Here is a 20,194-nt window from a genome sequence, read left to right as displayed (position 1 = left end):
TAGTCGATAGGTTTAAGCCTTATAGTCTCTTAAGCGCTAATGCTACTTTTAGTGCTTTCTCTACTTTTTCTACTAGATGTTCCTTAAAGCGAAGGCCTTAATCTAGGATTACACCTAGGACTTTAATCGACTAGCTTAGCTATATCTAGTCTCCTTTAAAGCATAGAGGCATATCGCTATCTCTAATTAGATCGTTATACCTTATAAAGTAGATAAACGCTATTTTAGAAGCTTCGAACACTACTCTACTCTCCTTTTCCTATCTTTCTAGTTTTAGTAGTATATCTCTCTAGATTATCCTTATGTTTCTTTCTATAGAGTTACTAACTACCTATATAGTATAGTTATTAATAAATGCTATAGATACTCTATCTTTAATTACCGTCTATACTAGGTCTATATTAAAGAAAAGGAATAGGATTAGGGTAAGTAGTAAACCCTATAGTAAGCCTAATTAAGGTAGGTTCTCTACCTTAGACGTAAAACTGTTAACTATAACGCTTACCTTCCTATTAGTGTAGAAGTCTTAAACCTATCTAATTATAGTTTTAAGAATTCTTCTTTATCTTATCCTCTCTAGAAGCGGTCCTATTACGACATTATTATATGCTCCTTTAACATCGAATAAAACTAGTAATAGGGTCTTTTTATATCTCTAGGTATCGTAGATAGCTTCTTAAAGGTAGGAAATAGCTAGTACTATTAATTTCTACTTCCTTACTCCAAAGTAGTTATTAGGTAGGAGTCTATACGCCTCCGTAAGGTATATAAGCTATATAGCTATTATAGCTTCTATTATCTTTCCTAGCGTTACTAGTAAAGATATTAGCCTATAGTTCTTAGGAAGAGTATAGTTATCTTTATTCCCTTTCTTAAGTAGAATAATCTTTACTACCTTCTATTATAATGGTAGTTTACCTTACCTAAGCGAGGTTAAGAAGAGTATATAGATTTGCTATTACAAAACTAGCTAGACTTCTCTCTATACTCTAGTAGTTAAGCTATTACTTCCTACTACTTTATCTAGGTTTATAGAGAATAGCGCCTTCTTAATCTCGTCTATTATTAATACTTTACTAAAGAGCTAGTCTATAATAGTGTCTCCTATATGTTTAGGTCTCTAGGGGATAGGTAGTTCTAGGAAGAAGCTATATAGTAGTTCCTTAGCAATTTTAGCTTTATCTTAAATAACCTCCTCTCCTCGTCCCTTAATAGATATAATCCTACTAAAGCTTAATCTCTTACTTAGGTTAAGGTATTAAGCTGCTTTCTAGATATTAGCTAATTTACTAAGGAACTCTATCTAATGTTCCTTTTTACGTTTCTTAATCGCGTAGTAAAAGTTATACCTTACTAGCTTTACTACGATCTTAAGGTAGTTATCTTACTAGCCTTATCTCCTTCTTAATCTTACTAGGTTACGAGTCCTTGTATACTCTTTTCTTATATAGGTTAACTTATTTAACTACTATCTCTTTATATGTTTTAATAGTTTTGCCTTTAAGTAATACTATTCTATTGCTATCTAAGTAACTTCCTAAATGTAGCCTTATATTACTTTAAGATTATCTATTAGGAATAGGTTATTAGTAAGATATTAGCTTATCTTATCTCGTATCGCTTTCTAGTCTACTTTCTATAATAGGTATCGTAGAGTTATTAGGTCCTCTATAGTGTCTCCTATGTTTATAGCTATATAAATCGCCCTATAGTCTAAGCTATATTCATTCTTAAGGAGTTAATAGACGTCTTAGTCCTCGAATAGTCTTTTACTAACTATAGTTAGGTTAATCGTTAATGTCGACCTATTACGTTCCTATATTAGTACTCCTCTTTATGTAAGTAGCTATAGGTTATTTTCCTTAATGAAATCTAGTATCCTACTACCTTTACCTTATCTTATCCCTAATACTACCTTGTTTCCTCCCTATATCGTATTATGCTAGTTAAAGTCTCCTACGATAAAGACTTCTAACTCTACGTTATAGTCTCCCTCTCTTATAATTACTTCCTAGACCTCTTATAATCGGGTATATAATTCTTATATGTTAACTTCTTACCTATTGCCTATATACAGGATATATATAGATACTAATAATATGCTACGGGTCCTATGTTTTATAACGATTGCCGTAATGTCGTTACTATTTATTATAAGTTACGTATATTTGTTATTCTAGTTAATCTATATATACGATTAAATCCTCTATATCTAGTTTTCTCTTTATAGTGTTTTTAGTTTTATAACTTTAAAGTTAGGTCCAGCTCTAGTAATCTAAAGGTTTCCTATAATTTCCTAATAGTATAGTTCTTATATAAGAATAGCATTAAAGTCTAGATGTTTGGGTTGTTATATAAAGTATTCTAAACTCCTAAGCTCCTATACAAATTTGCTTAAAGAATGTTTAGTATACTAATTATAGCGACGTAGGTTAATCTCTCTTTCTTATTATTTCCTATACTCTAGGCATTTCTTATAGCCTACTAGGTAACTTCCTCTATAGTTACTATACTTCGGCTCCCCTACATTATAGCTATTATGTCCTTCTTATACGCACTATAAGCATCTAGTAGTGTTCTTACATTCCTTCTATATATGTCTAAACTAGTAGTAGTTATAATAGGCTCTTAGTCCTCTATTGTCGTAGAACGTTAAGACTATAACTATATAGCTAAATAGTTGTACTTCTTCGCTATCTACTTATCTCTAGAGTAGTCTCTTTACCTATTCTTTTATTACTAGCTTAGCTACTATAGATGTATAGGTAGCGTACTCCTTTAGTCTACCTAGCTATCTTATTATCTTAACTTCTACTTCGTTTTCCTCTATAAAGGTATCTCGCGTTTCTTAACTAACTACTCTAGTCTAGTAGTCTATAGCTTCTATTTTTAGGATAAAATCTACCTTAATTAGGTACTAGGTAGACTCGATAAGCCTTACCCCTTCGAGGAATATAGGTATCTACTCGTCTACGTAAGCTCTTACTACTTTCTCTACTTCCTTATTAATCTTAAAGTACGCTAGGTAGACGTCCTTATTTGTATATCTAATTATAAACTAGTTAAGGACGACTATGTCTAGCCCTTCGTTAGATCTAATCGTAGCGATAATTCGATTCTTAGTTCTTATTCTAAGCTATATTCTAGTATATCTATTTATCTTAAGGTTTTTTATATCTAATACTATATCTACTTCTTATACATTTTTAGACTTTTTTATTACGCTTCTAATCGACGTTCCTATAGATACTAGGGGTAACTATAGTAGGCTTAACTACTCTAAAAGGTCAAACGACACTAATATTCTAGGCGACCTAACTAGCGTTCTCTCTACTTCCTAGCTTAATAGTTATACTCCCTAAGCTATAACACTTACGTAGGAATCAGTTATTTCTATCTATAGAGACGATAACTAGAGGGAGCCCTAGTTTAGGGCTACCTCTTATAGGCTCTTAATGTCTAGGACTAGCGTTATAATAGTTGTCTATAGTTATCTAATCTCCTCTCTATACCTATCTTTTTCCTCCTATTCTTTCTATTCTCTTTCTCTAGCTATTCTTTATATATCTAATAGCTATTATATAATGTTATTTATTATAACCTCTCTTATATTATTGCTATTTCTACTACTACTAGGTATAGGGCTACCCTTAGTTTAGTAGCTAGTATTCCTCCCTTCTTTTTCTACGCTTCTAGTCGCTATTCTTATAGCTATAGGTAAGGATCTCTTCCTTAGTATCGCTTCTACTAACGTCGAGTTAGAGTCTATATTAATATGTACGTCGCATCTCTAAGGGCTATCTTTTACGCTACTCTATCTACTATCTCTTTTTCTTTTTTCTATATGTTCCTTATCCCTTATAACTATATCCTCCTTATCCTACCTATCCTTACTACCCTATAATAGCGATTCGAACCTCCCCTTTCCTACTATACCTCTACCTCTTACGCCTCCTTAGCCTCTTAGAGCTAGTATCTTAACCCTATACTATAGCGCTTTACTAGAAATCTGAGGGAATTACTAGGAGACACTACTCTAGCTTATAAAGTAATAAAAGTCGATGAATTCGATGATTTTTCTCTTTAGTTTTTTCGCTTTTTTTTTTTACGATCATTAGATCTCTTAGATTTGTTGATGCATGGATGAGCTTGAAGCCAAGGTCACCAGCCTCGCGAGATTCCGTAGATCTTATCTTATCTGTCAATGACGCGTCATTTCCGCGTTACCGAAACACTGGAGGCGCCTTCCTTCGCTACGGCATGCCCGAGGAAAACTTCCAGTGAACATCCTCAGGTTCGGCAGAAATGGTAGCATCTGTTTACACTGATGGCGCCCCTTGATGAACTTCGCCACCCCGGATCACCACTCCAGGAGATGCGAAATCGGAACTGAAAAATCATCCGGGCATCATTGACCATCGGCGTGACAGTCGGGCTCTGGGCTCGAAGCGCCCACCGTCCGAATATTCGCCCAAGCAACGCTTTCATCCTCGACATCTGCGACATCCTGACTAACAGGGTATGATGACGGCAGCCAACCATCCCTTTCGAAAATACCTATTCGTCGTCAGTCTGCACGCGCTCGGAGGTTACGCCGTACGTAGCCTTATCGCCAAATCGCATTGGCGCCACGCTCGGGCAAGCCGTGTGCTTATCAAGTCAGCTGCATGAATCACTTTAGATATGTTGCGAAGGCAAGCGCTTATGCAAAGAAGTGCCTCAGCCTGGGGCCACATACTCCTTCCAGGATTTCGTGGACTTTTCCTTCCTTTTGCTCCTTTACCCCGTCTCACGTTATCATCCTCCGTCTACTTTGATTGATTACTCCAGAAAACCCGCTAACCGGCGCAGATCTCTAAATAACTAACATCGTTGTTCGCATTGCCGAAAACCCGAATGCTACAATGTCTACATTGCCGACTCTCGAGAGCTACGATCTTTACACTGTGGGATGGTTGGCCGTACTCCCACTTGAACTGGCTGCGGCAGAAGCTATGCTTGACGAGGAGCACGAGAAGCCACTAAACTTTGTACAGAATCAAAGCGACAAGAATGCATACACGTGGGGCCGAATTGGAGAGCACAATGTTGTGCTCGCTTCTTTGGCTGCTGGAGTGTATGGTACAGTTTCCGCGGCCACCACGGCCTCGCAGATGCTCTCTTCGTTCCCGAACATCAAATTTGGCTTACTGGTCGGTATTGGGGCGGCCTTCGCAAGACCCGAAGATGGGTGTGACATTCGCCTAGGCGATATTGTTGTTAGCCAACCAAGTGAGCAGTATGGTGGCGTTGTGCAATTTGACTTGGGAAAGGCAGTCGCCGGCGGGCATTTTGAGCGCAAGGGAATGCTCAGCATGCCGCCCGAGGCTCTTCTTAAAGCACTTGCCAAGATTCAGGCTCGACATGAGAGGAAACCTTCAAAGGTCCCCGAAATATTGGCCGAGATGCTCAAAAACGACCCTCAGATGGCAAAGGCAAAGCCGGGTCGGTCAAGCTACGGATATCAGGGAGAGATCAACGACAAACTCTTCGATTCAACCTCGGAACACATCACCGGAAGGTCGACCTGCAAAGAGTGCAATCTTGAAGTCATCCGAGACAAGCGAGAGTCATCCGAGCCTGAGATCTTCTACGGAACAATCGCATCTAGTAACACACTGATCAAAGACGCGAAGTTCAGGGATGCAGTTTGGGAGGCCAACCAGACATGTATTTGTCTCGAGATGGAAGCGGCCGGAATCATGAACAGTTTTCCTTGTATCGTCATTCGTGGTATTTGTGACTATGCGGATTCCCACAAGAACGACCGATGGCAACGCTACGCTGCCGCGACAGCCGCTGCATATGCCAAAGAGCTTCTCGGGTACGTTTTGCACGACGATGTCAAGCAAACGCAAAGCGCGGTGGAAATTTTACAAGGCCGTTAGTAGTGGGTCTTTTCCAGAGAAACACATTCAAAACTTACTCACACGAGTTGATGTAGTCTCGCACGACCTCATTGAGACACATTCGACTGTCAAAATGATCGGTGCAACGACTGCCAAGATATATGCTAATGATGGACATCAGAAGATCTTACGATGGCTTTCGGCCCCAGATCCATCAACAAACTTTAATGTTGCACTAAAAGATCGTCACAAAGGAACGGGGCGGTGGTTCATACAGAGCAAAGCTTTCAGGAAGTGGCAAAAGCAGCCAAGCTCGTTCCTGTGGCTCCATGGAATTCCTGGCTCTGGAAAGACTGTCTTGACTTCTACGATCATCGAGACCCTCGAACAGTTCAAATACGCCCGCGTCCTGGACAAAATGATGATAACGCCTTCTAAGCTGGCTTCAACCCAAATGCTTCTCTATTTCTTCTTCGACTTCAAGGACAAGGAAAAACAGACTCTTGATTCTGTTCTTCGTCATTGTATAACGCAAGCACGTTTGTACCTGCCTGATGCTGCGCCCGTCATCGATCAATTATGGGCTTCGCACAGGGACGGGAGCCGCCAGCCGAAGACTGATGACCTCAGATCTGTGCTCGGCACCATGTTGAGTACATTTGACAAGGTAACTTTGATCCTGGACGCAGTTGATGAATCAACAACCCGACGAGATGTGCTCGAATGGGTAGAAACCCTTGCCAGAACTGACTGTTTTCGTATCTTAATCACTTCCCGGCGGGAAGCAGATATCGAATCGAACTTGTTGCGCTGGACTCAATCAATAAACTGGATTGGTATCCAGAGCAATGACGTGGACAAAGATATCCGTGGATATGTCCGGCATCGCATTGAGCATGACTCTAGTCTTGGACGATGGCGAAATCAACCGAAAGTGATGAGTGAAGTGGAGACCAAACTAATGGAGCAGGCAGACGGAATGTAAGTTCCAGAATGAAAGCACTTCTAGGCCGACAGACCTGACTGACCGGCCAACAGGTTTCGCTGGGTGGCTTGTCAACTTGATGCACTGGCAACTCGCTTGGACTATCGTGATCTTCAAAAAGCCCTCAATTCGCTTCCAAAAACCCTCGAAGAGACATACGGCCGAATTCTGGACAGGATACCGCACGAGTACATGGAGAAAGCAACGGCGATCCTGAGACTTCTATTATGGTCTGAACGACCAATCACCCTCGCCGAAATTGTTGATGCTATTGCAACACATCCATACGAAGTACCTGGCTTTGATCCCATAGATAGGCTCCCCGCCCCAAGAGAGGTATTGCAAATCTGTCCAAGCCTCATCACAATTGCTAGAAGTAGCAACACCGATTCCGGGTCACTTTCGGAAGAAGGTTGCTTCATTCAGCTTGCTCACTTCTCGGTTAAAGAATATCTTCTTTCGGACCACTTGCGATCCTCTTTCCAGGCGGTGTCGGATGAGCTTGCTTCCAGGATGTCGATCACGGAGATTTGTCTAAGCTATCTATGCGTCCTGAACCTAGACCAAGATCTCCCATTGCTCCAGCTTAAAATTACATTTCCGTTCGCTGAATTCGCCGCCACCTCCTGGACTGCCAACGCAAGGAGCGCTGCAACCTTCAGCGCAGTTCTTCAATCTCGAATTGTCGATTTCTTGTTGCATCAGAAAGAAGCATTTGCTACCTGCTGTCGCTTCTTCAATCCTGATAATCAAATGAACAAAAGAGAAGAATCACCTGCGCATCCAGTCGATCAGCTCTATTTTGCTGCCATGGAAGGCTTAGAATACTCGATCTACGATCTGATAAAGCAAGGCTTCAATCCCAGCTCAAGCGAAGGGAAATATGGCAGCGCATTGCAAGCGGCGTCATTCCGAGGCCATGAGGATGTCGTAAAAATACTTCTAAAGGAAGGTGCTGATGTCAACGCACAGGCAGGACTCTATGCTACTGCACTGCAAGCCGCTTCATCTCATGGCCATGAATCTATTGTACGGCTGCTGCTTGATCAAGATGCCAAGATCAATGCCGAAGGCGGTCAATTTGGCAATGCTTTACAAGCGGCCTCTGCACACGGACATCGCAAGACCGCGGCAGTCCTGCTGGAAGGAGGGGCTGAAGTTGACAGACAAGGCGGAAGGTATGGCACCGCACTACAAGCCGCATCTAGCCAGGGCTTTCAGGCGATTGTGCACTCCTTATTGGTCAACGGGGCGGACGTCAATCTTCAAAGCCGACCCTATGGAAGTCCACTACAGGCAGCTGCGATGCACGGTCATTCAGAAATCACGGCATTATTGCTCCGGTTTGGAGCGACAGTTGATGACGTCAATGGTCCATTCGGTAATGCTTTGCAAGCTGCTTCACACCAAGGATATGAGCGTGTTGTTCAGACTCTGCTTGATCATGGGGCAAACATCAATCTTCGAGGAGGTCCGCACAACACCGCCTTACAAGCTGCTTCTGCGGAATCACGCGATAGCGTCATACGTCTATTGCTTCGCAGAGGCGCGGATATAAACGCACACGATGATCATCTTGGCAACTCTCTACAGGCTGCAGCTTGGAGGGTGGACAAAAATGTTGTACAGCTACTGTTGGCCAATGGCGCCAATCCAAATCTTCAGGGAGGACCTCGTTACAACGCCTTACAAGCCGCACTGTCCGCTAAACATGGGCACTACAAAGCTATCATGCAGCTACTCATAAAACACGACGCAGATATCAATGCACTGCTCCCCGGCGGCAATGCTCTGCAACTGGCGGTCAGACAAAGACACGAAGACGAGGCAAGCTTACTCCTAGCTATTGGGGCTAACCCGAATGTACGCAATGGATACGAACCTCCAATATGGATAGCTGCATCCTTGAACGATGGCTACATAACGCGGCTGTTGCTTGAAAACGGTGCGGATGCCAATTCAAAGCTCGGAATCAATGGATCTTGGAAAACAGTACTGCAGATGGCTTGTTCCAAAGGTCACGAGCAGATTGTCCAGCAGCTACTGGCAAGAGGAGCTGATGTCAACGCTCAAGGACCCGAGGGTCGTGCTCTCAAACTCGCTTCTGCTGCCGGGCATTGCAAGATAGTAGAGCTACTGATTGAAAGTGGCGTTAACATCAATGCAGACAATGAACCAGGATGCACTGCACTAGACGCAGCGATCGCGTCTGGACACACTCACGTTGTACAGATGCTACGAGAGCATGGCGCCTTAATCATCCCAGAATCTCCCGAGAATGACCTATTGAGAGCAGCGGCACGTGGGAACGAGCAGCTGGTATCTGCGCTTCTATCGAACGGCGTTGATGTCAACACACAGGGCGGACCTCACGGCAATGTACTACAAGCGGCTTCGTGCTGGGGGTATGAGCGCGTCGTGCAGCTGCTTTTGGCTCACAAAGTTGACGTGAATGCTGACGGCCCACACGGCAATGCTCTTTCGCGGGCCTGTGTTCAAGGCCACGTGAAAATTGTAAAGCTTCTCTTGGACCACGGCGCTGATCCGAACACTGGAGGCAGACCAATCTTTCATGCCTGTCACAGAGAGGACCCCAGCATCGCGGAACTGCTTTTAGCTAACGGAGCCGACCCGAACACGCAATGTGGCCGCTGCACTGTCCTCCAGGTAGCCTGTTTCAAGGGACATCAGCGTTTGGTGAAGCTGCTATTGGCTGCTGGAGCTAAAACAAATATCAGGGATCCTGATCACGGCGACATTCTCCATTTGGCCGCTATGAATGGACACGAGCACGTCGTCGAATTTCTACTAGGCACAGGTGCTGTAGACGCTCAGGGACCACACGGCAACGCTTTGCAAACGGCATCACGGTTCGGACGGGTACAAGTTGTACGATTTCTTCTAGACCATGGCGTCGATGTCAACTCTCAGGGATTGAAGGGCTCTGCGCTCCAACTAGCTGCGGCGAATGGAAACGACGATGTGGTCGATCTGCTCTTAGCTAGAGGCGCTGATGTTAATATGCGTGGCGGTCCGTTGCAACACGCCTTAAATACGGCAACATACCATGGACAAACAACCATCGTGAAGATGTTGATCGAGCGAGGGGCCGATGTGAACGCCCCGTTGGCCGACTGCGGGCACATCGCTTTGACGACTGCCATAGAAGAAGACCATGTCGAAATAGTCAAAGAGCTGCTCAACGCCGGGTCCCACTGGAGGATGCACAGTTCAGGCGAGACGAGTGCTCTACATGTTGCAGCAGAACGCGGTCGGCCTGTCATCGTCCAATTACTTGTCGAAGCAGGAGTTAACCCGGACATTGTCGATGCCAACGGTTTAACACCCCTCGAGATGGCGAGAAAGGGTAAGATGGATGCAAAACCTGAAGCAGAAGACTCCTATTCCAAGTTGATTCAGTATCTTAGCGACCCAAATGTTGGGTGTTCAATTCTCAGCAGTCCACACGAGCAGCAACCGGAAAGTTGGCAGGTCGTCATTGACGTCAGACATTATGAAGCATATGCATCAGACGCACCCCTAGTCATAGCATCCTGGCAAGGCGACGACAAACGCGTGCATTCGATTCTCAATCGGGGCGCAGATGTGAATTCCACAGGTGGACAATATGGGACTGCTTTACAGGCAGCGTCAGCTCGTGGCCAACTCAAGGTAGCGCAAATCCTCATCCAGCACGGGGCTGAAGTCAACATGTCTTGTGGCAAATTCGGTCATGCTCTACAAGCCGCCATATACTCTCAAAATGAGGCAGTGGTTCAGCTTCTGCTCGAGCACGGTGCAGATGTCAATACTCATAGTGGGAAGATGGGCAATGGCCTTGCGATGGCCTGTTTCTCTGGAAATCCTGCCATAGTCCAGCAGCTCATCGATTACGGTGCAGATCTGGATGCGCGATTTCCTGTGAATGGATCTGCCTTGCACATGTCAATAATACACGGGCATAGAGATGTCTTGAAACTCCTACTAGACAATGGTGCAAAACCAGACGTCCACACTCAAACGACGTACAGTCCACTACAAGCGGCCGCTGCCTCAGGCTCTGAAGATATGGTAAGGCTACTTCTAGCTGCTGGTGCAGATCCGAATGTGGCAGGTGGTCAATATAGGGATCCTCTTACTGTAGCTTGCAGTGCAGGGTTCTTGAACATGGTGGAACTTCTCATTGATAGTGGAGCCAACCCTGTAACTTCTCATGCTCTGTGCGAAGCGACCCTGCCAGGTCACGAAGACATCCTACAGCTACTTTTAGCCAAAAGGGCCTGTATCGACATGGAGATTTGCGAGTCCAACAATTGCGTCCTCGCAGCAGCAGCTCCGAATGAATACCTAGGCAGAGTGAAGCTTCTGGAAGGTCACGTACAGCTTTCTATGGACTACGACCTCGACCCTAAAGACAAACACGCTCTGTGCGAAGCAGTCGCGGCAGGTCGCGAAGATATTATCCGGTCAGTACTCGCCAAAGGTATTGATGTGATGATGTTGGATTGCGAAGTTCATACTCTCCTTGGTGAAGCTGCTTCGAATGGGCACCTGAGCATAGTTCAACTCCTGTTGAATTGGGGATTCGACATCAACATGAAAGATTCCTGGAACCATACCCCGTTGCATGACGCGATCGATAACGGTCATAAGGAAGTGATGCAACTACTTTTCGAAAAAGGGGCAACATTAACTGATGAAGACCTATTTCCGTGCTTGATTTCGGATGAAGCTGACCACGTGGAGAATTTCTTGCCATATGCCTCGATCAAACTTCTCAAGGATCCTTACGACTCGAACCGCACGACTATCCTGCATCATGTTGCCAACAACGGCTTTGTAGGTCCTGTGCGAGACTGTCTAGCCCGCGGAGTGGATGTGAACGTCCAGGACGAATTTGGAGTCACTGCACTACACCAAGCAGCAGAGAGTGGTCACCTCGCTATCGTGAGATTGCTTGTGAAAGCTGACTCTAACTTGCGAGCTGTTGACAAACTCGGCCGAACACCCCTTGATTGCGCTAATGGAAAAGGTCCGGGTGAGGGCCGTAGGAACTATCCCGAGGTCATTGCTTACCTTGAGACCCAAGTCCATGCGAGCAATGCTACTCAATAGTTGCTTTCTACCAGGCAGGCCATCTCTCGAACAGCGGTGGTAGCCAGTTGTGACACATATCCCGTAAATCCAGAAATTCATGGGGCTTGTACACGGCTGTGTACTGTACTTGGCCACACTGTTTGGTCACATTGGGCACCATGCATACGCTAAGCTATACAACCTTGTAAGACGGTCGATTTTGAAACATGATCAAGACTTTGGAGACATGAGTAGACAAGCGATCACGCGATCACAATGGCATCCGCATGTGATCTAAGTTGTTTCTAACAGCTTTCGTGATGTTCATAGAATCTCATCTAATAAATTGTTGCCGTGTCATAACGCATACCTTCTCTCCGTTATGTTTTTTGTCCATCTGATCACTCTACTTCTTGGAACCAGTGTCGTGGATGGCGTTGGGAACGGCACGCTCGACCTTCTCGGGAAGAGCCTCTTGCAGGGCCTGAGGGACCTTGCTGTCACCGACGGCGTGGCTGACTTTGCCGGTTTGCTTGTTTGAGCCGGTGTCGTGGACGGAGTCAGGGAGTTCGTGCTCGAGCTTGGCGGGAGCCTATAAAGAAAAAGAGAAGTTAGTCAAGAAGATAGAGAGGGGAATGAGAAGAACTGGTGAGCGATGGGTTACCTTCTCTTGGATCTTGCCGGGGACGGAAGAGTCAGTGGCGTGGGAAACACCTTGGCCGCGTTCGTTCTGCATATTGATGGATGTGTGGTTGAGTTGTTTTTAGTTTGAATTGAAGTTGAGAGTAGAGTGATGATTTGCAAAGATAAAGTCGAGGGTCTTACGGAGCTGTATATAAGCTACTTACGCCTCTGAACGTTTGGTAGCTGTCATGGAAGGAGCTTCCATCGTGGTGGGGCGCAGCTCAAATCATGACGTTTGGCGGGGTAATCCAGAAGGGGTCCCCGTTCTGCCCCTCTACGCTAACCTAACCTACAATGTGAACGGGTCATAACAGTATCTCCTGACTGTGCCTGACGCTCTTCCAACATCAATATGACGATAGGGTTGCGGACTCGGGATGATGGGCGACCCGAGATATAGGCTGCCATTATTTCACTGCCAGAATTGCTGCGTGGCTGGACACGTATAACGGCTTTTGTATCATTTTGCTGTCCGATGTACGGGGTACGAGAAGAACGTCACTGTTATGTTTGCAAGTGCTGCGTGTGTGTTGCGATTGAGGATGGATGGAACTGCTCTCTTGCGGGTGTTCAAGGGTGCAAGGTCAAGTTTGCAAGACCTGCCATGCCTCTTTCGACTTAACACAGCATTGAGCTTTCTAAGAACAAAGGATGCCGTTGACTTCAAGTGGTTGCAGAAGATTATCGAACTTGAAGTCTTTTGATAGCTCTTGTAGGCTTGCTCCTACAAGACACATCTGAGTGTTGAGAATCCGCGGTATTCCTACCATGTCGACCGTAAGCAGGGCAACCCTGGAATGCTTTTGTGCTCACAAATCCAGCTGCCTCGTACAGTCCAAATGTGTAGGGTCTGTCCAAAGGTTGAAGGAGCTCAGGGAAGCCTAGATTTCATGGAAAATCAGGTTGCACTTGAGCGCATGGCTGTCTCTAGTAGTTCGAGAGGTTGGATGATTGTTTTCGCGATTTCCACGTCTTCAGTCTGCCGCAGAACAGTCTTTGCATGTACAGGGACTTCGCAAAGACGATTTGGTCTGTTGCACTCTGAATGATTCGCAGGAGATCCTCAAACCACTATTGCACTGTTGACATTGTCATTAGCAAGAGCATACTCGGCCGAACGAAAGATGATTCTGAGCGAAACATTCGCGTCAACTTCGGTCCGAGATGTTCCGACCTCGTTGAGTTGCGGAAAAGCGGAAAAGCACCTTCACTGGCTTCGGGCTTCGCGACAAGCTCTCCGACCTCGACACATTCTGGATGTCTGATTCTCTTGCGGGAAATACAACAATACGCGTCAAACGCGTCTGCAGACGGCAGCTGGCTTCTTGTTCCACGATCCAGTATGGAGCTGGAGGTATGAGTGCGAGCAGAAAGAGGAGACGATCTGCGAAAACACCATCCTATTCATTCTCCTCAATCAATCATCCCACAGTAACCTAGGAAATGCTCTGGAACCTGATGGGGAATACTGGACATGCCACCTTATATTCGACACTGGCTACAAATCAAACAAGTATCAAGCCCGGAGCGCCCTTTCATAACTTCGTATCAAGGACCTAAACAACACCCAATCCTCAAAGCACATGCTTGAACAGTGGAGAGCTATCTCCCATGTCGAACAATTCTTCATCTGAATACTTCGTCTTCGCCTCCTCCGCAATCTTCGCCTTCTGCTTGTTAGCATAAATATAACTCCATTCAAGGAACAGTGCAACGATCAACCCAGAAGCTCCAAAGGCCAAACTAAGTCCAAAGCCAGTATAATACTTCGGCTTCTCAGATTCAAGATACATGAAGCTGCCAATGATACCGCCGATATTGCCCACGCCGTTGTTCAAAGCGATACCGATGACACGACGAGAGGATGGGGCAAGGTTATTGGCATTCCAGGAGGCCGCAGCAGCTTGGATGGGATAGATGCCTATGACGGCTAGGACGACGGCGAAGTAGGCGACGCCCTTCTTTTCTGCGAGGGCGCCGTTGAGGGAGATGATCACTGAGTAGGCGATTACGACGATAGCCATAGGGGTGACGACGAATGGCATGCGGCGATAGAAGCGATCAGAGACTTTTGCAAAACAAACAGCGGAGATTGCGGCGGCGACATATGGGGGTGCGGAGAGGAGTTGTGCGACTGTTGTGGTGAAGCCCATAGATTTCGTAATGGTAGGTAGGGTGAACTTGATGCCTGTTTGGTGGTCAAGTCAGCATAGACTCATAAGTTTGATGAACGATAAGACTCACCATAGGAAAGGGCGGATTGGCAGAACAGGAAGTAGGCCTGTACATATACTCTCCAATTTTTAAGCACCATCTTGAGATCTCTCATCTTGACACTGGTTTCTGCCTGGAATGATCCACCTTGCTTGATGAACATTGACAGCTCGAGGAAGCGTATCTCTTCGGGTCTGAGCCAGCGAGATGAAAGAGCAGGCGTATCAATGAGAAGGAAGAAGCATCCGATGCCGACACAGACTGTCACCAAACCTTCAAGAATGAAGATCCAGCGCCAACCCTCGTAGCCGCCTGTACCATCCATTTGAGCGATACCAGCTGCTAGTAGGCCGGAGAAGGCGCCAGACAAAGCACTCATACAATAGAAGTAGGAGATACGGGTGGCCAAGTTCTTAGGCATGTACCAGTAGGAGCAGAGATAGATGGCGGCCGGGAAGAATCCAGCTCTAGAGGATGGTCAGTATGATGTTCCATCGCTGTGCACTGACTTGGTGTTCTTACTCGAAAATGCCCAACAATATTCTCACAACCATCAGACCAGCAAAGTTCCTGACAAGGCCGGTACAAGTCATGATGATTCCCCAGCTCGTGACGAGGGTTCCCAGATAGTACGAAGGACGCTTGAACTTCTTAAGAAGAATGTTGCTAGGAACTTCGCAGAGGACGTAAGGAATGAAGACTGACATCGCACATCAGTTCAGAAGAACGGAGGTTGAGTATCCTGGAGTTTGTAACTCACAGATTGATAAGACGATGTTATACTGCACGCCAGTCATACCAAGGTCTTCAATCATGCCTTCGATCTTTGCATTTCCGATGTTCGCGCGGTCGATGTGAGCCATCAAGTACAACACAGAGAGCATAGGAACCAGACGAAGATCCACCTGAACGCGATGTTAGCTATGCTGATCAAAAGAACGTCGTGCAATGGCTTCTCACTTTACGGAACGTCTTCTTGCGGTCTGCCTCTGAGTAGTTTGTGAAAAACTCTGCATCGTCGGGATCAAGGCCCAGTACGCGGAAAGACTCAATCTCAGTCACCACTGGAGCGGATTCGATGTGCATCGCCTCATCGTCCAACTTCTTCTTCTCAAGTGAGTTCCTGAACGACATGGCTGTAGTGAGCGAGTCAAGAGTGGTACGCTGTTATGTCTCAATCGTTCCAGAGTCTCTGCAACTTGAGGACCGTCGTAGATATGGTCCTTTTATATCGAGATAGCGCCGCCGGATATGCAAGGCTTGTTCGACCAAGATGTGGGGTGCGGGGTCAGAGACATGGGGTACATCTTGCCCTACTGCAGATCAAGTCTTGTCCATACCATATTTCACGGGGTGAGCCAAGCGTTTTCCTTGGTATTTGGGTCATCTGCGTGGTTGCAGAACGGAAGGATGGACGGAAAACCATGCGGATAAGTGTGTCGAGGATATCCATATCCGCCAGCTGGATAGAATCGCCTCGCCAATTCGATAATGAAGTTTGCAAGAAAGCCAGTGATAACGGGCAACCCGTGGATTCCTTCTGCATTTTCTATATTTGTCTACTTCATATTGCTTGGAAGAATGGGCTTGCTTCCCATAACCCAATCGATAGTTACACCAGACCACTTTGTCAAAGCAACATCCTCAGGCCCATGGACCTGCCTCGATTCCACCTTCTCACCCTCGAAATGCGATCCAGACAGGAATTCGTGTGGAAAGCCATGGTTGAAGGGGTAAGCCTGCTCAATCTCGTGGATATCCTCGGGGCTCAACTCTATTGCTAGTGCCTCGATGTTGCTGGATAGATGCTCCGCCTTCGTGGAACCGATAATCGGGAACACATAGGTTGTCTTGTGCATTAGGTATGCCACAGCGATCTGGTAAAGGGTGTTGCCCTTGCGTTCTGCAACCTTCTCGAGCACAGCCGAGACGTCCCGATCTTTTTGTGTGATGGGAAGGCCACGCGTGCCTTGCTCCATCTTGGCCAGAACATCCTTTGTCTTAAACCTTCCCTCACCGACCGGGCCCCAAGGAGCGAGACCCATTCCTTCCTCGCGAGCCATGGGGATGATTTCGCGCTCAAAGTCGCGGACTCCTGCGTTCCATAGACCTTGGTACAGCACGAAAGGCCTCAGGCCATGATCACGGGCGTACTGGTTTGCCTTTGAAACAATCCAGGCTGGGGTGTCCGAGACTCCCAAGTACAAGACTTTACCGGCGACCACCAGATCGTTGAGGCTGTGCATGACTTCCACGATCTTGGCCGATGAGTCCCAATCATGCAGGTACAGGATGTCGACATAGCTCGTCTGTAACTTTTTCAAACTAGCTTCGAGGGACATTTTCATGCTCTTCGTACCGTTGCCCGAGAAGTTGGCTTGAATTCTGTTGGGCTCACCCCGCATGTATCCGCCGGTGAACTTGGTGGCGATGACCATCTCGTCGCGGTTGTCGTTGTCGACCATCCACTGGCCCAATCGCCTCTCGGACTCGCCGTTTTGGTACCTACAAGCGTAGAAACATCAGCCTCCATAATTCTAGGCAATGGAACGGAAGCAACAGTTGGCTCATGTCGCAGACAACTCGCTCTGGAGCTCTCTTACCCGTTGGCAGTATCGATGAAGTTGCCACCAGCTTTGTAGAAAGCATCGAGAATGGCTGTCGACTCTTCGAGAGTAGTTTTGCCATGAAGAGCTCTGCCGGCACCGTCGCCAAAGGTCATCGCTCCAAGACATAGAGGGGAGACCCGAACGCTGGCATTAGGTGCCAACTGACGGTAACGGGCGAGGAGTGATTTTGGTGCAGACATGATGATGATGATGATGATGATGATGATCGATCAAGTAGTACTAATGAGGCGAACGCGAGTTGTAATGCGACAGTGTATATAGACTAGACAAGGATTGAACCTATATACTACGAACCTTTGTCTTAGGCGTGTCGGAGGTAACGTTTAGTTCGGTCTTATAACGGGCTTATTCTCGCGTGTAAGTTAGGTAGGATTTCCGTTACCCGAGCTAGTTACTAGGGTAATAATGACCTGTTTTTTTAGCATTGTTAGCTATATAACACTATATAGCAAGGCCCTCTAGCGTAACTACCTTCTTCTATTCCTCTAATGTCGTCGCCTATATTAACTCTACCTAATTTACTAGCTTAAGATAGCCCTTGCTATAGTAAGGGTATTAAAATACCCTCTACGCCCTTAAGCTCGCGATCTACGCGTATAAGCACTTATAGGATAGTTTGCTTTAATAAACTAGATAAGAGTAACATTATTAATAGTAATAGGACTCGTAGAGCCTTAAGTAGAGCTACCGCTACCGCTAGGCCCTCTACGGTTAGTGTTACTAGAGAGGCTAGGGTAGCCTCTACGACGAAGCCTAAGCCTCTAAGCGAGGCTTAGTATATATAAGTATATCTTTACTCTTAAAGACACTAATACTTAGGGCATCGATTAGTCTTTACTATTAGTAACTATATTACTAGTAGGACTTTATACGTTACTATATACCTTTATACTCTTATAANGAAGACTATTAGTAAGACTCTAGTTAATAGTTAGATAAAGAAATTAAGTTATATCTAGCGCTAATACTAAGAGGCGCCTACGAAATAGAGAAACGTAATGTCTAGCTTAATATGCTATTAGATAGTAGAGTAGACATTAACGTAGTCTCTTAATCGTTTATAGTTTAATACTCCTTAACACCTATAGAAGGAGCTAAGCTCCCTACTCCTAGTAGTTATATAGGGATTAGAGCAGATTACTATTATAGAGCGCATAAGCTACGACTTTGTATCGTCGACTCTACTAGTATAGTACGAACTATATCTAGTATATTCTACGCTCTCGTAATATAAGGACCCCTAGTTATCCTTAGTAAACCTTAGATTAAGAAACAAGGGTTAGAGACCTAGGAAGGAGGCGATAAGTAGCGCTACAGCGTTATAAAGGACACTATTAAGGTAGACTCGATTAAGAGGTTTAAGAAGTTCCTCTAAAAGGAACTAGTAGTCTTTACTATTACGTACGTAAGCGCACCGTAGGTAGATAGCGAGGGGTAGATCCCTCTAGAGCTATCTAACTTCGCTTCTATATTCGACTATAAGGACGCAGTACACTAACTATTCCCTATCGGCGTAGAGCATACGATTAACCTAGAGTAGGGAAAGTAGCTACCCTTTTAACTACTATATAACCTCTCTTATACCGAGTTAGATACGCTCTACGTATATCTAGATAATGCCCTTAAAAAGGGATAGATCTAAAGAAGTAAGAGCCCTATAGGTATACTAATCCTTTTCGTTCTAAAGAAGGACAGTACGCTACGCCTATACGTAGACTACTAGGGCCTAAACGACGCTACGGTTAAGAATAGATGTCCTTTACTGCTAATTAGCGAGACACTAGACCGCCTAGCAGGCTCCTAGGTGTTCTTAAAAATGTACTTAAAGGATGCGTACTATCGCATCCCTATTAAGAAGGAGGATAAGTAGAAAACAGCGTTCTAGATAAGATACGGCCATTTCAAATATCTTATAATGCTATTTAGCCTTACTAATGTACTAGTAACGTTCTAAGCGTACATTAATAAAGCGCTATTAGGTCTTATAGATACCTATTACGTAGTATACTTAGATAATATCCTTATCTTTAGTAAGTTAAGAGAAGAGTATAAGCACTACCTACGGCTCGTATATAAGCGCCTATAGAAGTATGCCCTCTTCGCTAATCCGAAGAAGTATAAATTCTTTACTAATAGAGTTAAGTTCCTAGGCTATATCGTTAGTACTAAAGGTGTTAGTATAGACGAGTCGAGGGTTAAGATAATCTAAGACTAGGAAGAACTAAAGTCGTTCTACGACGTTTAGGTCTTCTTAGGTTTCGCTAACTTCTACTACTAGTTTATTAAACACTATTCTAAGATAGCGTACCCGTTAATAAGCATACTTAAGGGTAGCTAGAATAGTAAGAAGGGAGGAAACTTTAAGATAAACGTAGACGTAGCGTAGGCGTTCTATACGCTAAAAGAAGCGTTTATAATAGCTCTAATCTTAGCTTACTACGACCTAAAGGCGCCGCTTAGGATCGAGACTAACGCGTCGACCTTCGCTATAGTAGAAATTCTCTTATAGAAGCTAGAGATAGACGGCGTAACAAGGTAGCACCTAATCGCATACTAGTCTTATAAGCTTACTAATGCGGAAACTTAGTATAAAACGCACGACTAAGAGTTAATAGCTATCGTTAAGGCTTTTAAGTAGTAGCGACACTACTACGAGGGAGCGCTACATTAGATATAGGTACTTACTAATTACGCGAACCTCTAAGGTTAGAGAAAGG

At 45.2% G+C, this 20,194-nt stretch overlaps 6 protein-coding genes across 6 annotated transcripts; 3 read left to right on the top strand and 3 right to left on the bottom strand.

Moving 5' to 3' along the window:
• Window positions 1–4,904: 4,904 nt before the first annotated feature.
• Window positions 4,905–8,028, top strand: M438DRAFT_284185 (Pfs, NACHT and ankyrin domain protein; the record flags this gene model as incomplete). Its single annotated transcript, XM_029901442.1, has 3 exons — window positions 4,905–5,922; window positions 5,984–6,869; window positions 6,927–8,028. Coding segments are annotated over 3 exons (3,006 nt in total), but the record flags the coding sequence as incomplete, so codon positions are not given.
• Window positions 8,029–10,440: 2,412 nt separating this feature from the next.
• M438DRAFT_260979 (uncharacterized protein) lies at window positions 10,441–10,686 on the top strand (the record flags this gene model as incomplete). Its single annotated transcript, XM_029899777.1, has 1 exon — window positions 10,441–10,686. A coding segment is annotated over one exon (246 nt), but the record flags the coding sequence as incomplete, so codon positions are not given.
• Window positions 10,687–10,719: 33 nt separating this feature from the next.
• Window positions 10,720–10,977, top strand: M438DRAFT_242592 (ankyrin; the record flags this gene model as incomplete). Its single annotated transcript, XM_029899560.1, has 1 exon — window positions 10,720–10,977. A coding segment is annotated over one exon (258 nt), but the record flags the coding sequence as incomplete, so codon positions are not given.
• A 1,378-nt stretch (window positions 10,978–12,355) lies between these two features.
• M438DRAFT_378357 (uncharacterized protein) lies at window positions 12,356–12,685 on the bottom strand (the record flags this gene model as incomplete). The annotated part of the gene is made up of 2 exons (XM_029908807.1): window positions 12,356–12,541; window positions 12,614–12,685. The coding sequence occupies 2 exons, from the start codon at window positions 12,683–12,685 to the stop codon at window positions 12,356–12,358; spliced, it is 258 nt and encodes an 85-aa protein (XP_029755363.1).
• A 1,522-nt stretch (window positions 12,686–14,207) lies between these two features.
• On the bottom strand, window positions 14,208–15,981 carry M438DRAFT_328547 (MFS general substrate transporter; the record flags this gene model as incomplete). Its single annotated transcript, XM_029903210.1, has 5 exons — window positions 14,208–14,821; window positions 14,878–15,314; window positions 15,370–15,547; window positions 15,608–15,752; window positions 15,808–15,981. The coding sequence occupies 5 exons, from the start codon at window positions 15,979–15,981 to the stop codon at window positions 14,208–14,210; spliced, it is 1,548 nt and encodes a 515-aa protein (XP_029755362.1).
• Window positions 15,982–16,406: 425 nt separating this feature from the next.
• M438DRAFT_284132 (Aldo/keto reductase) lies at window positions 16,407–17,656 on the bottom strand (the record flags this gene model as incomplete). Its single annotated transcript, XM_029901437.1, has 2 exons — window positions 16,407–17,352; window positions 17,451–17,656. 2 exons carry the CDS (start codon window positions 17,654–17,656, stop codon window positions 16,407–16,409), a joined length of 1,152 nt encoding a protein of 383 aa, XP_029755361.1.
• Window positions 17,657–20,194: the final 2,538 nt, after the last annotated feature.

This window comes from Aureobasidium pullulans, assembly GCF_000721785.1.
Source record: "Aureobasidium pullulans EXF-150 unplaced genomic scaffold scaffold_35, whole genome shotgun sequence".
Classification (NCBI taxonomy): domain Eukaryota; kingdom Fungi; phylum Ascomycota; class Dothideomycetes; order Dothideales; family Saccotheciaceae; genus Aureobasidium; species Aureobasidium pullulans.
Note: the sequence above shows the minus strand (reverse complement) of the source record. Positions and strands in the feature narration are given on the sequence as shown.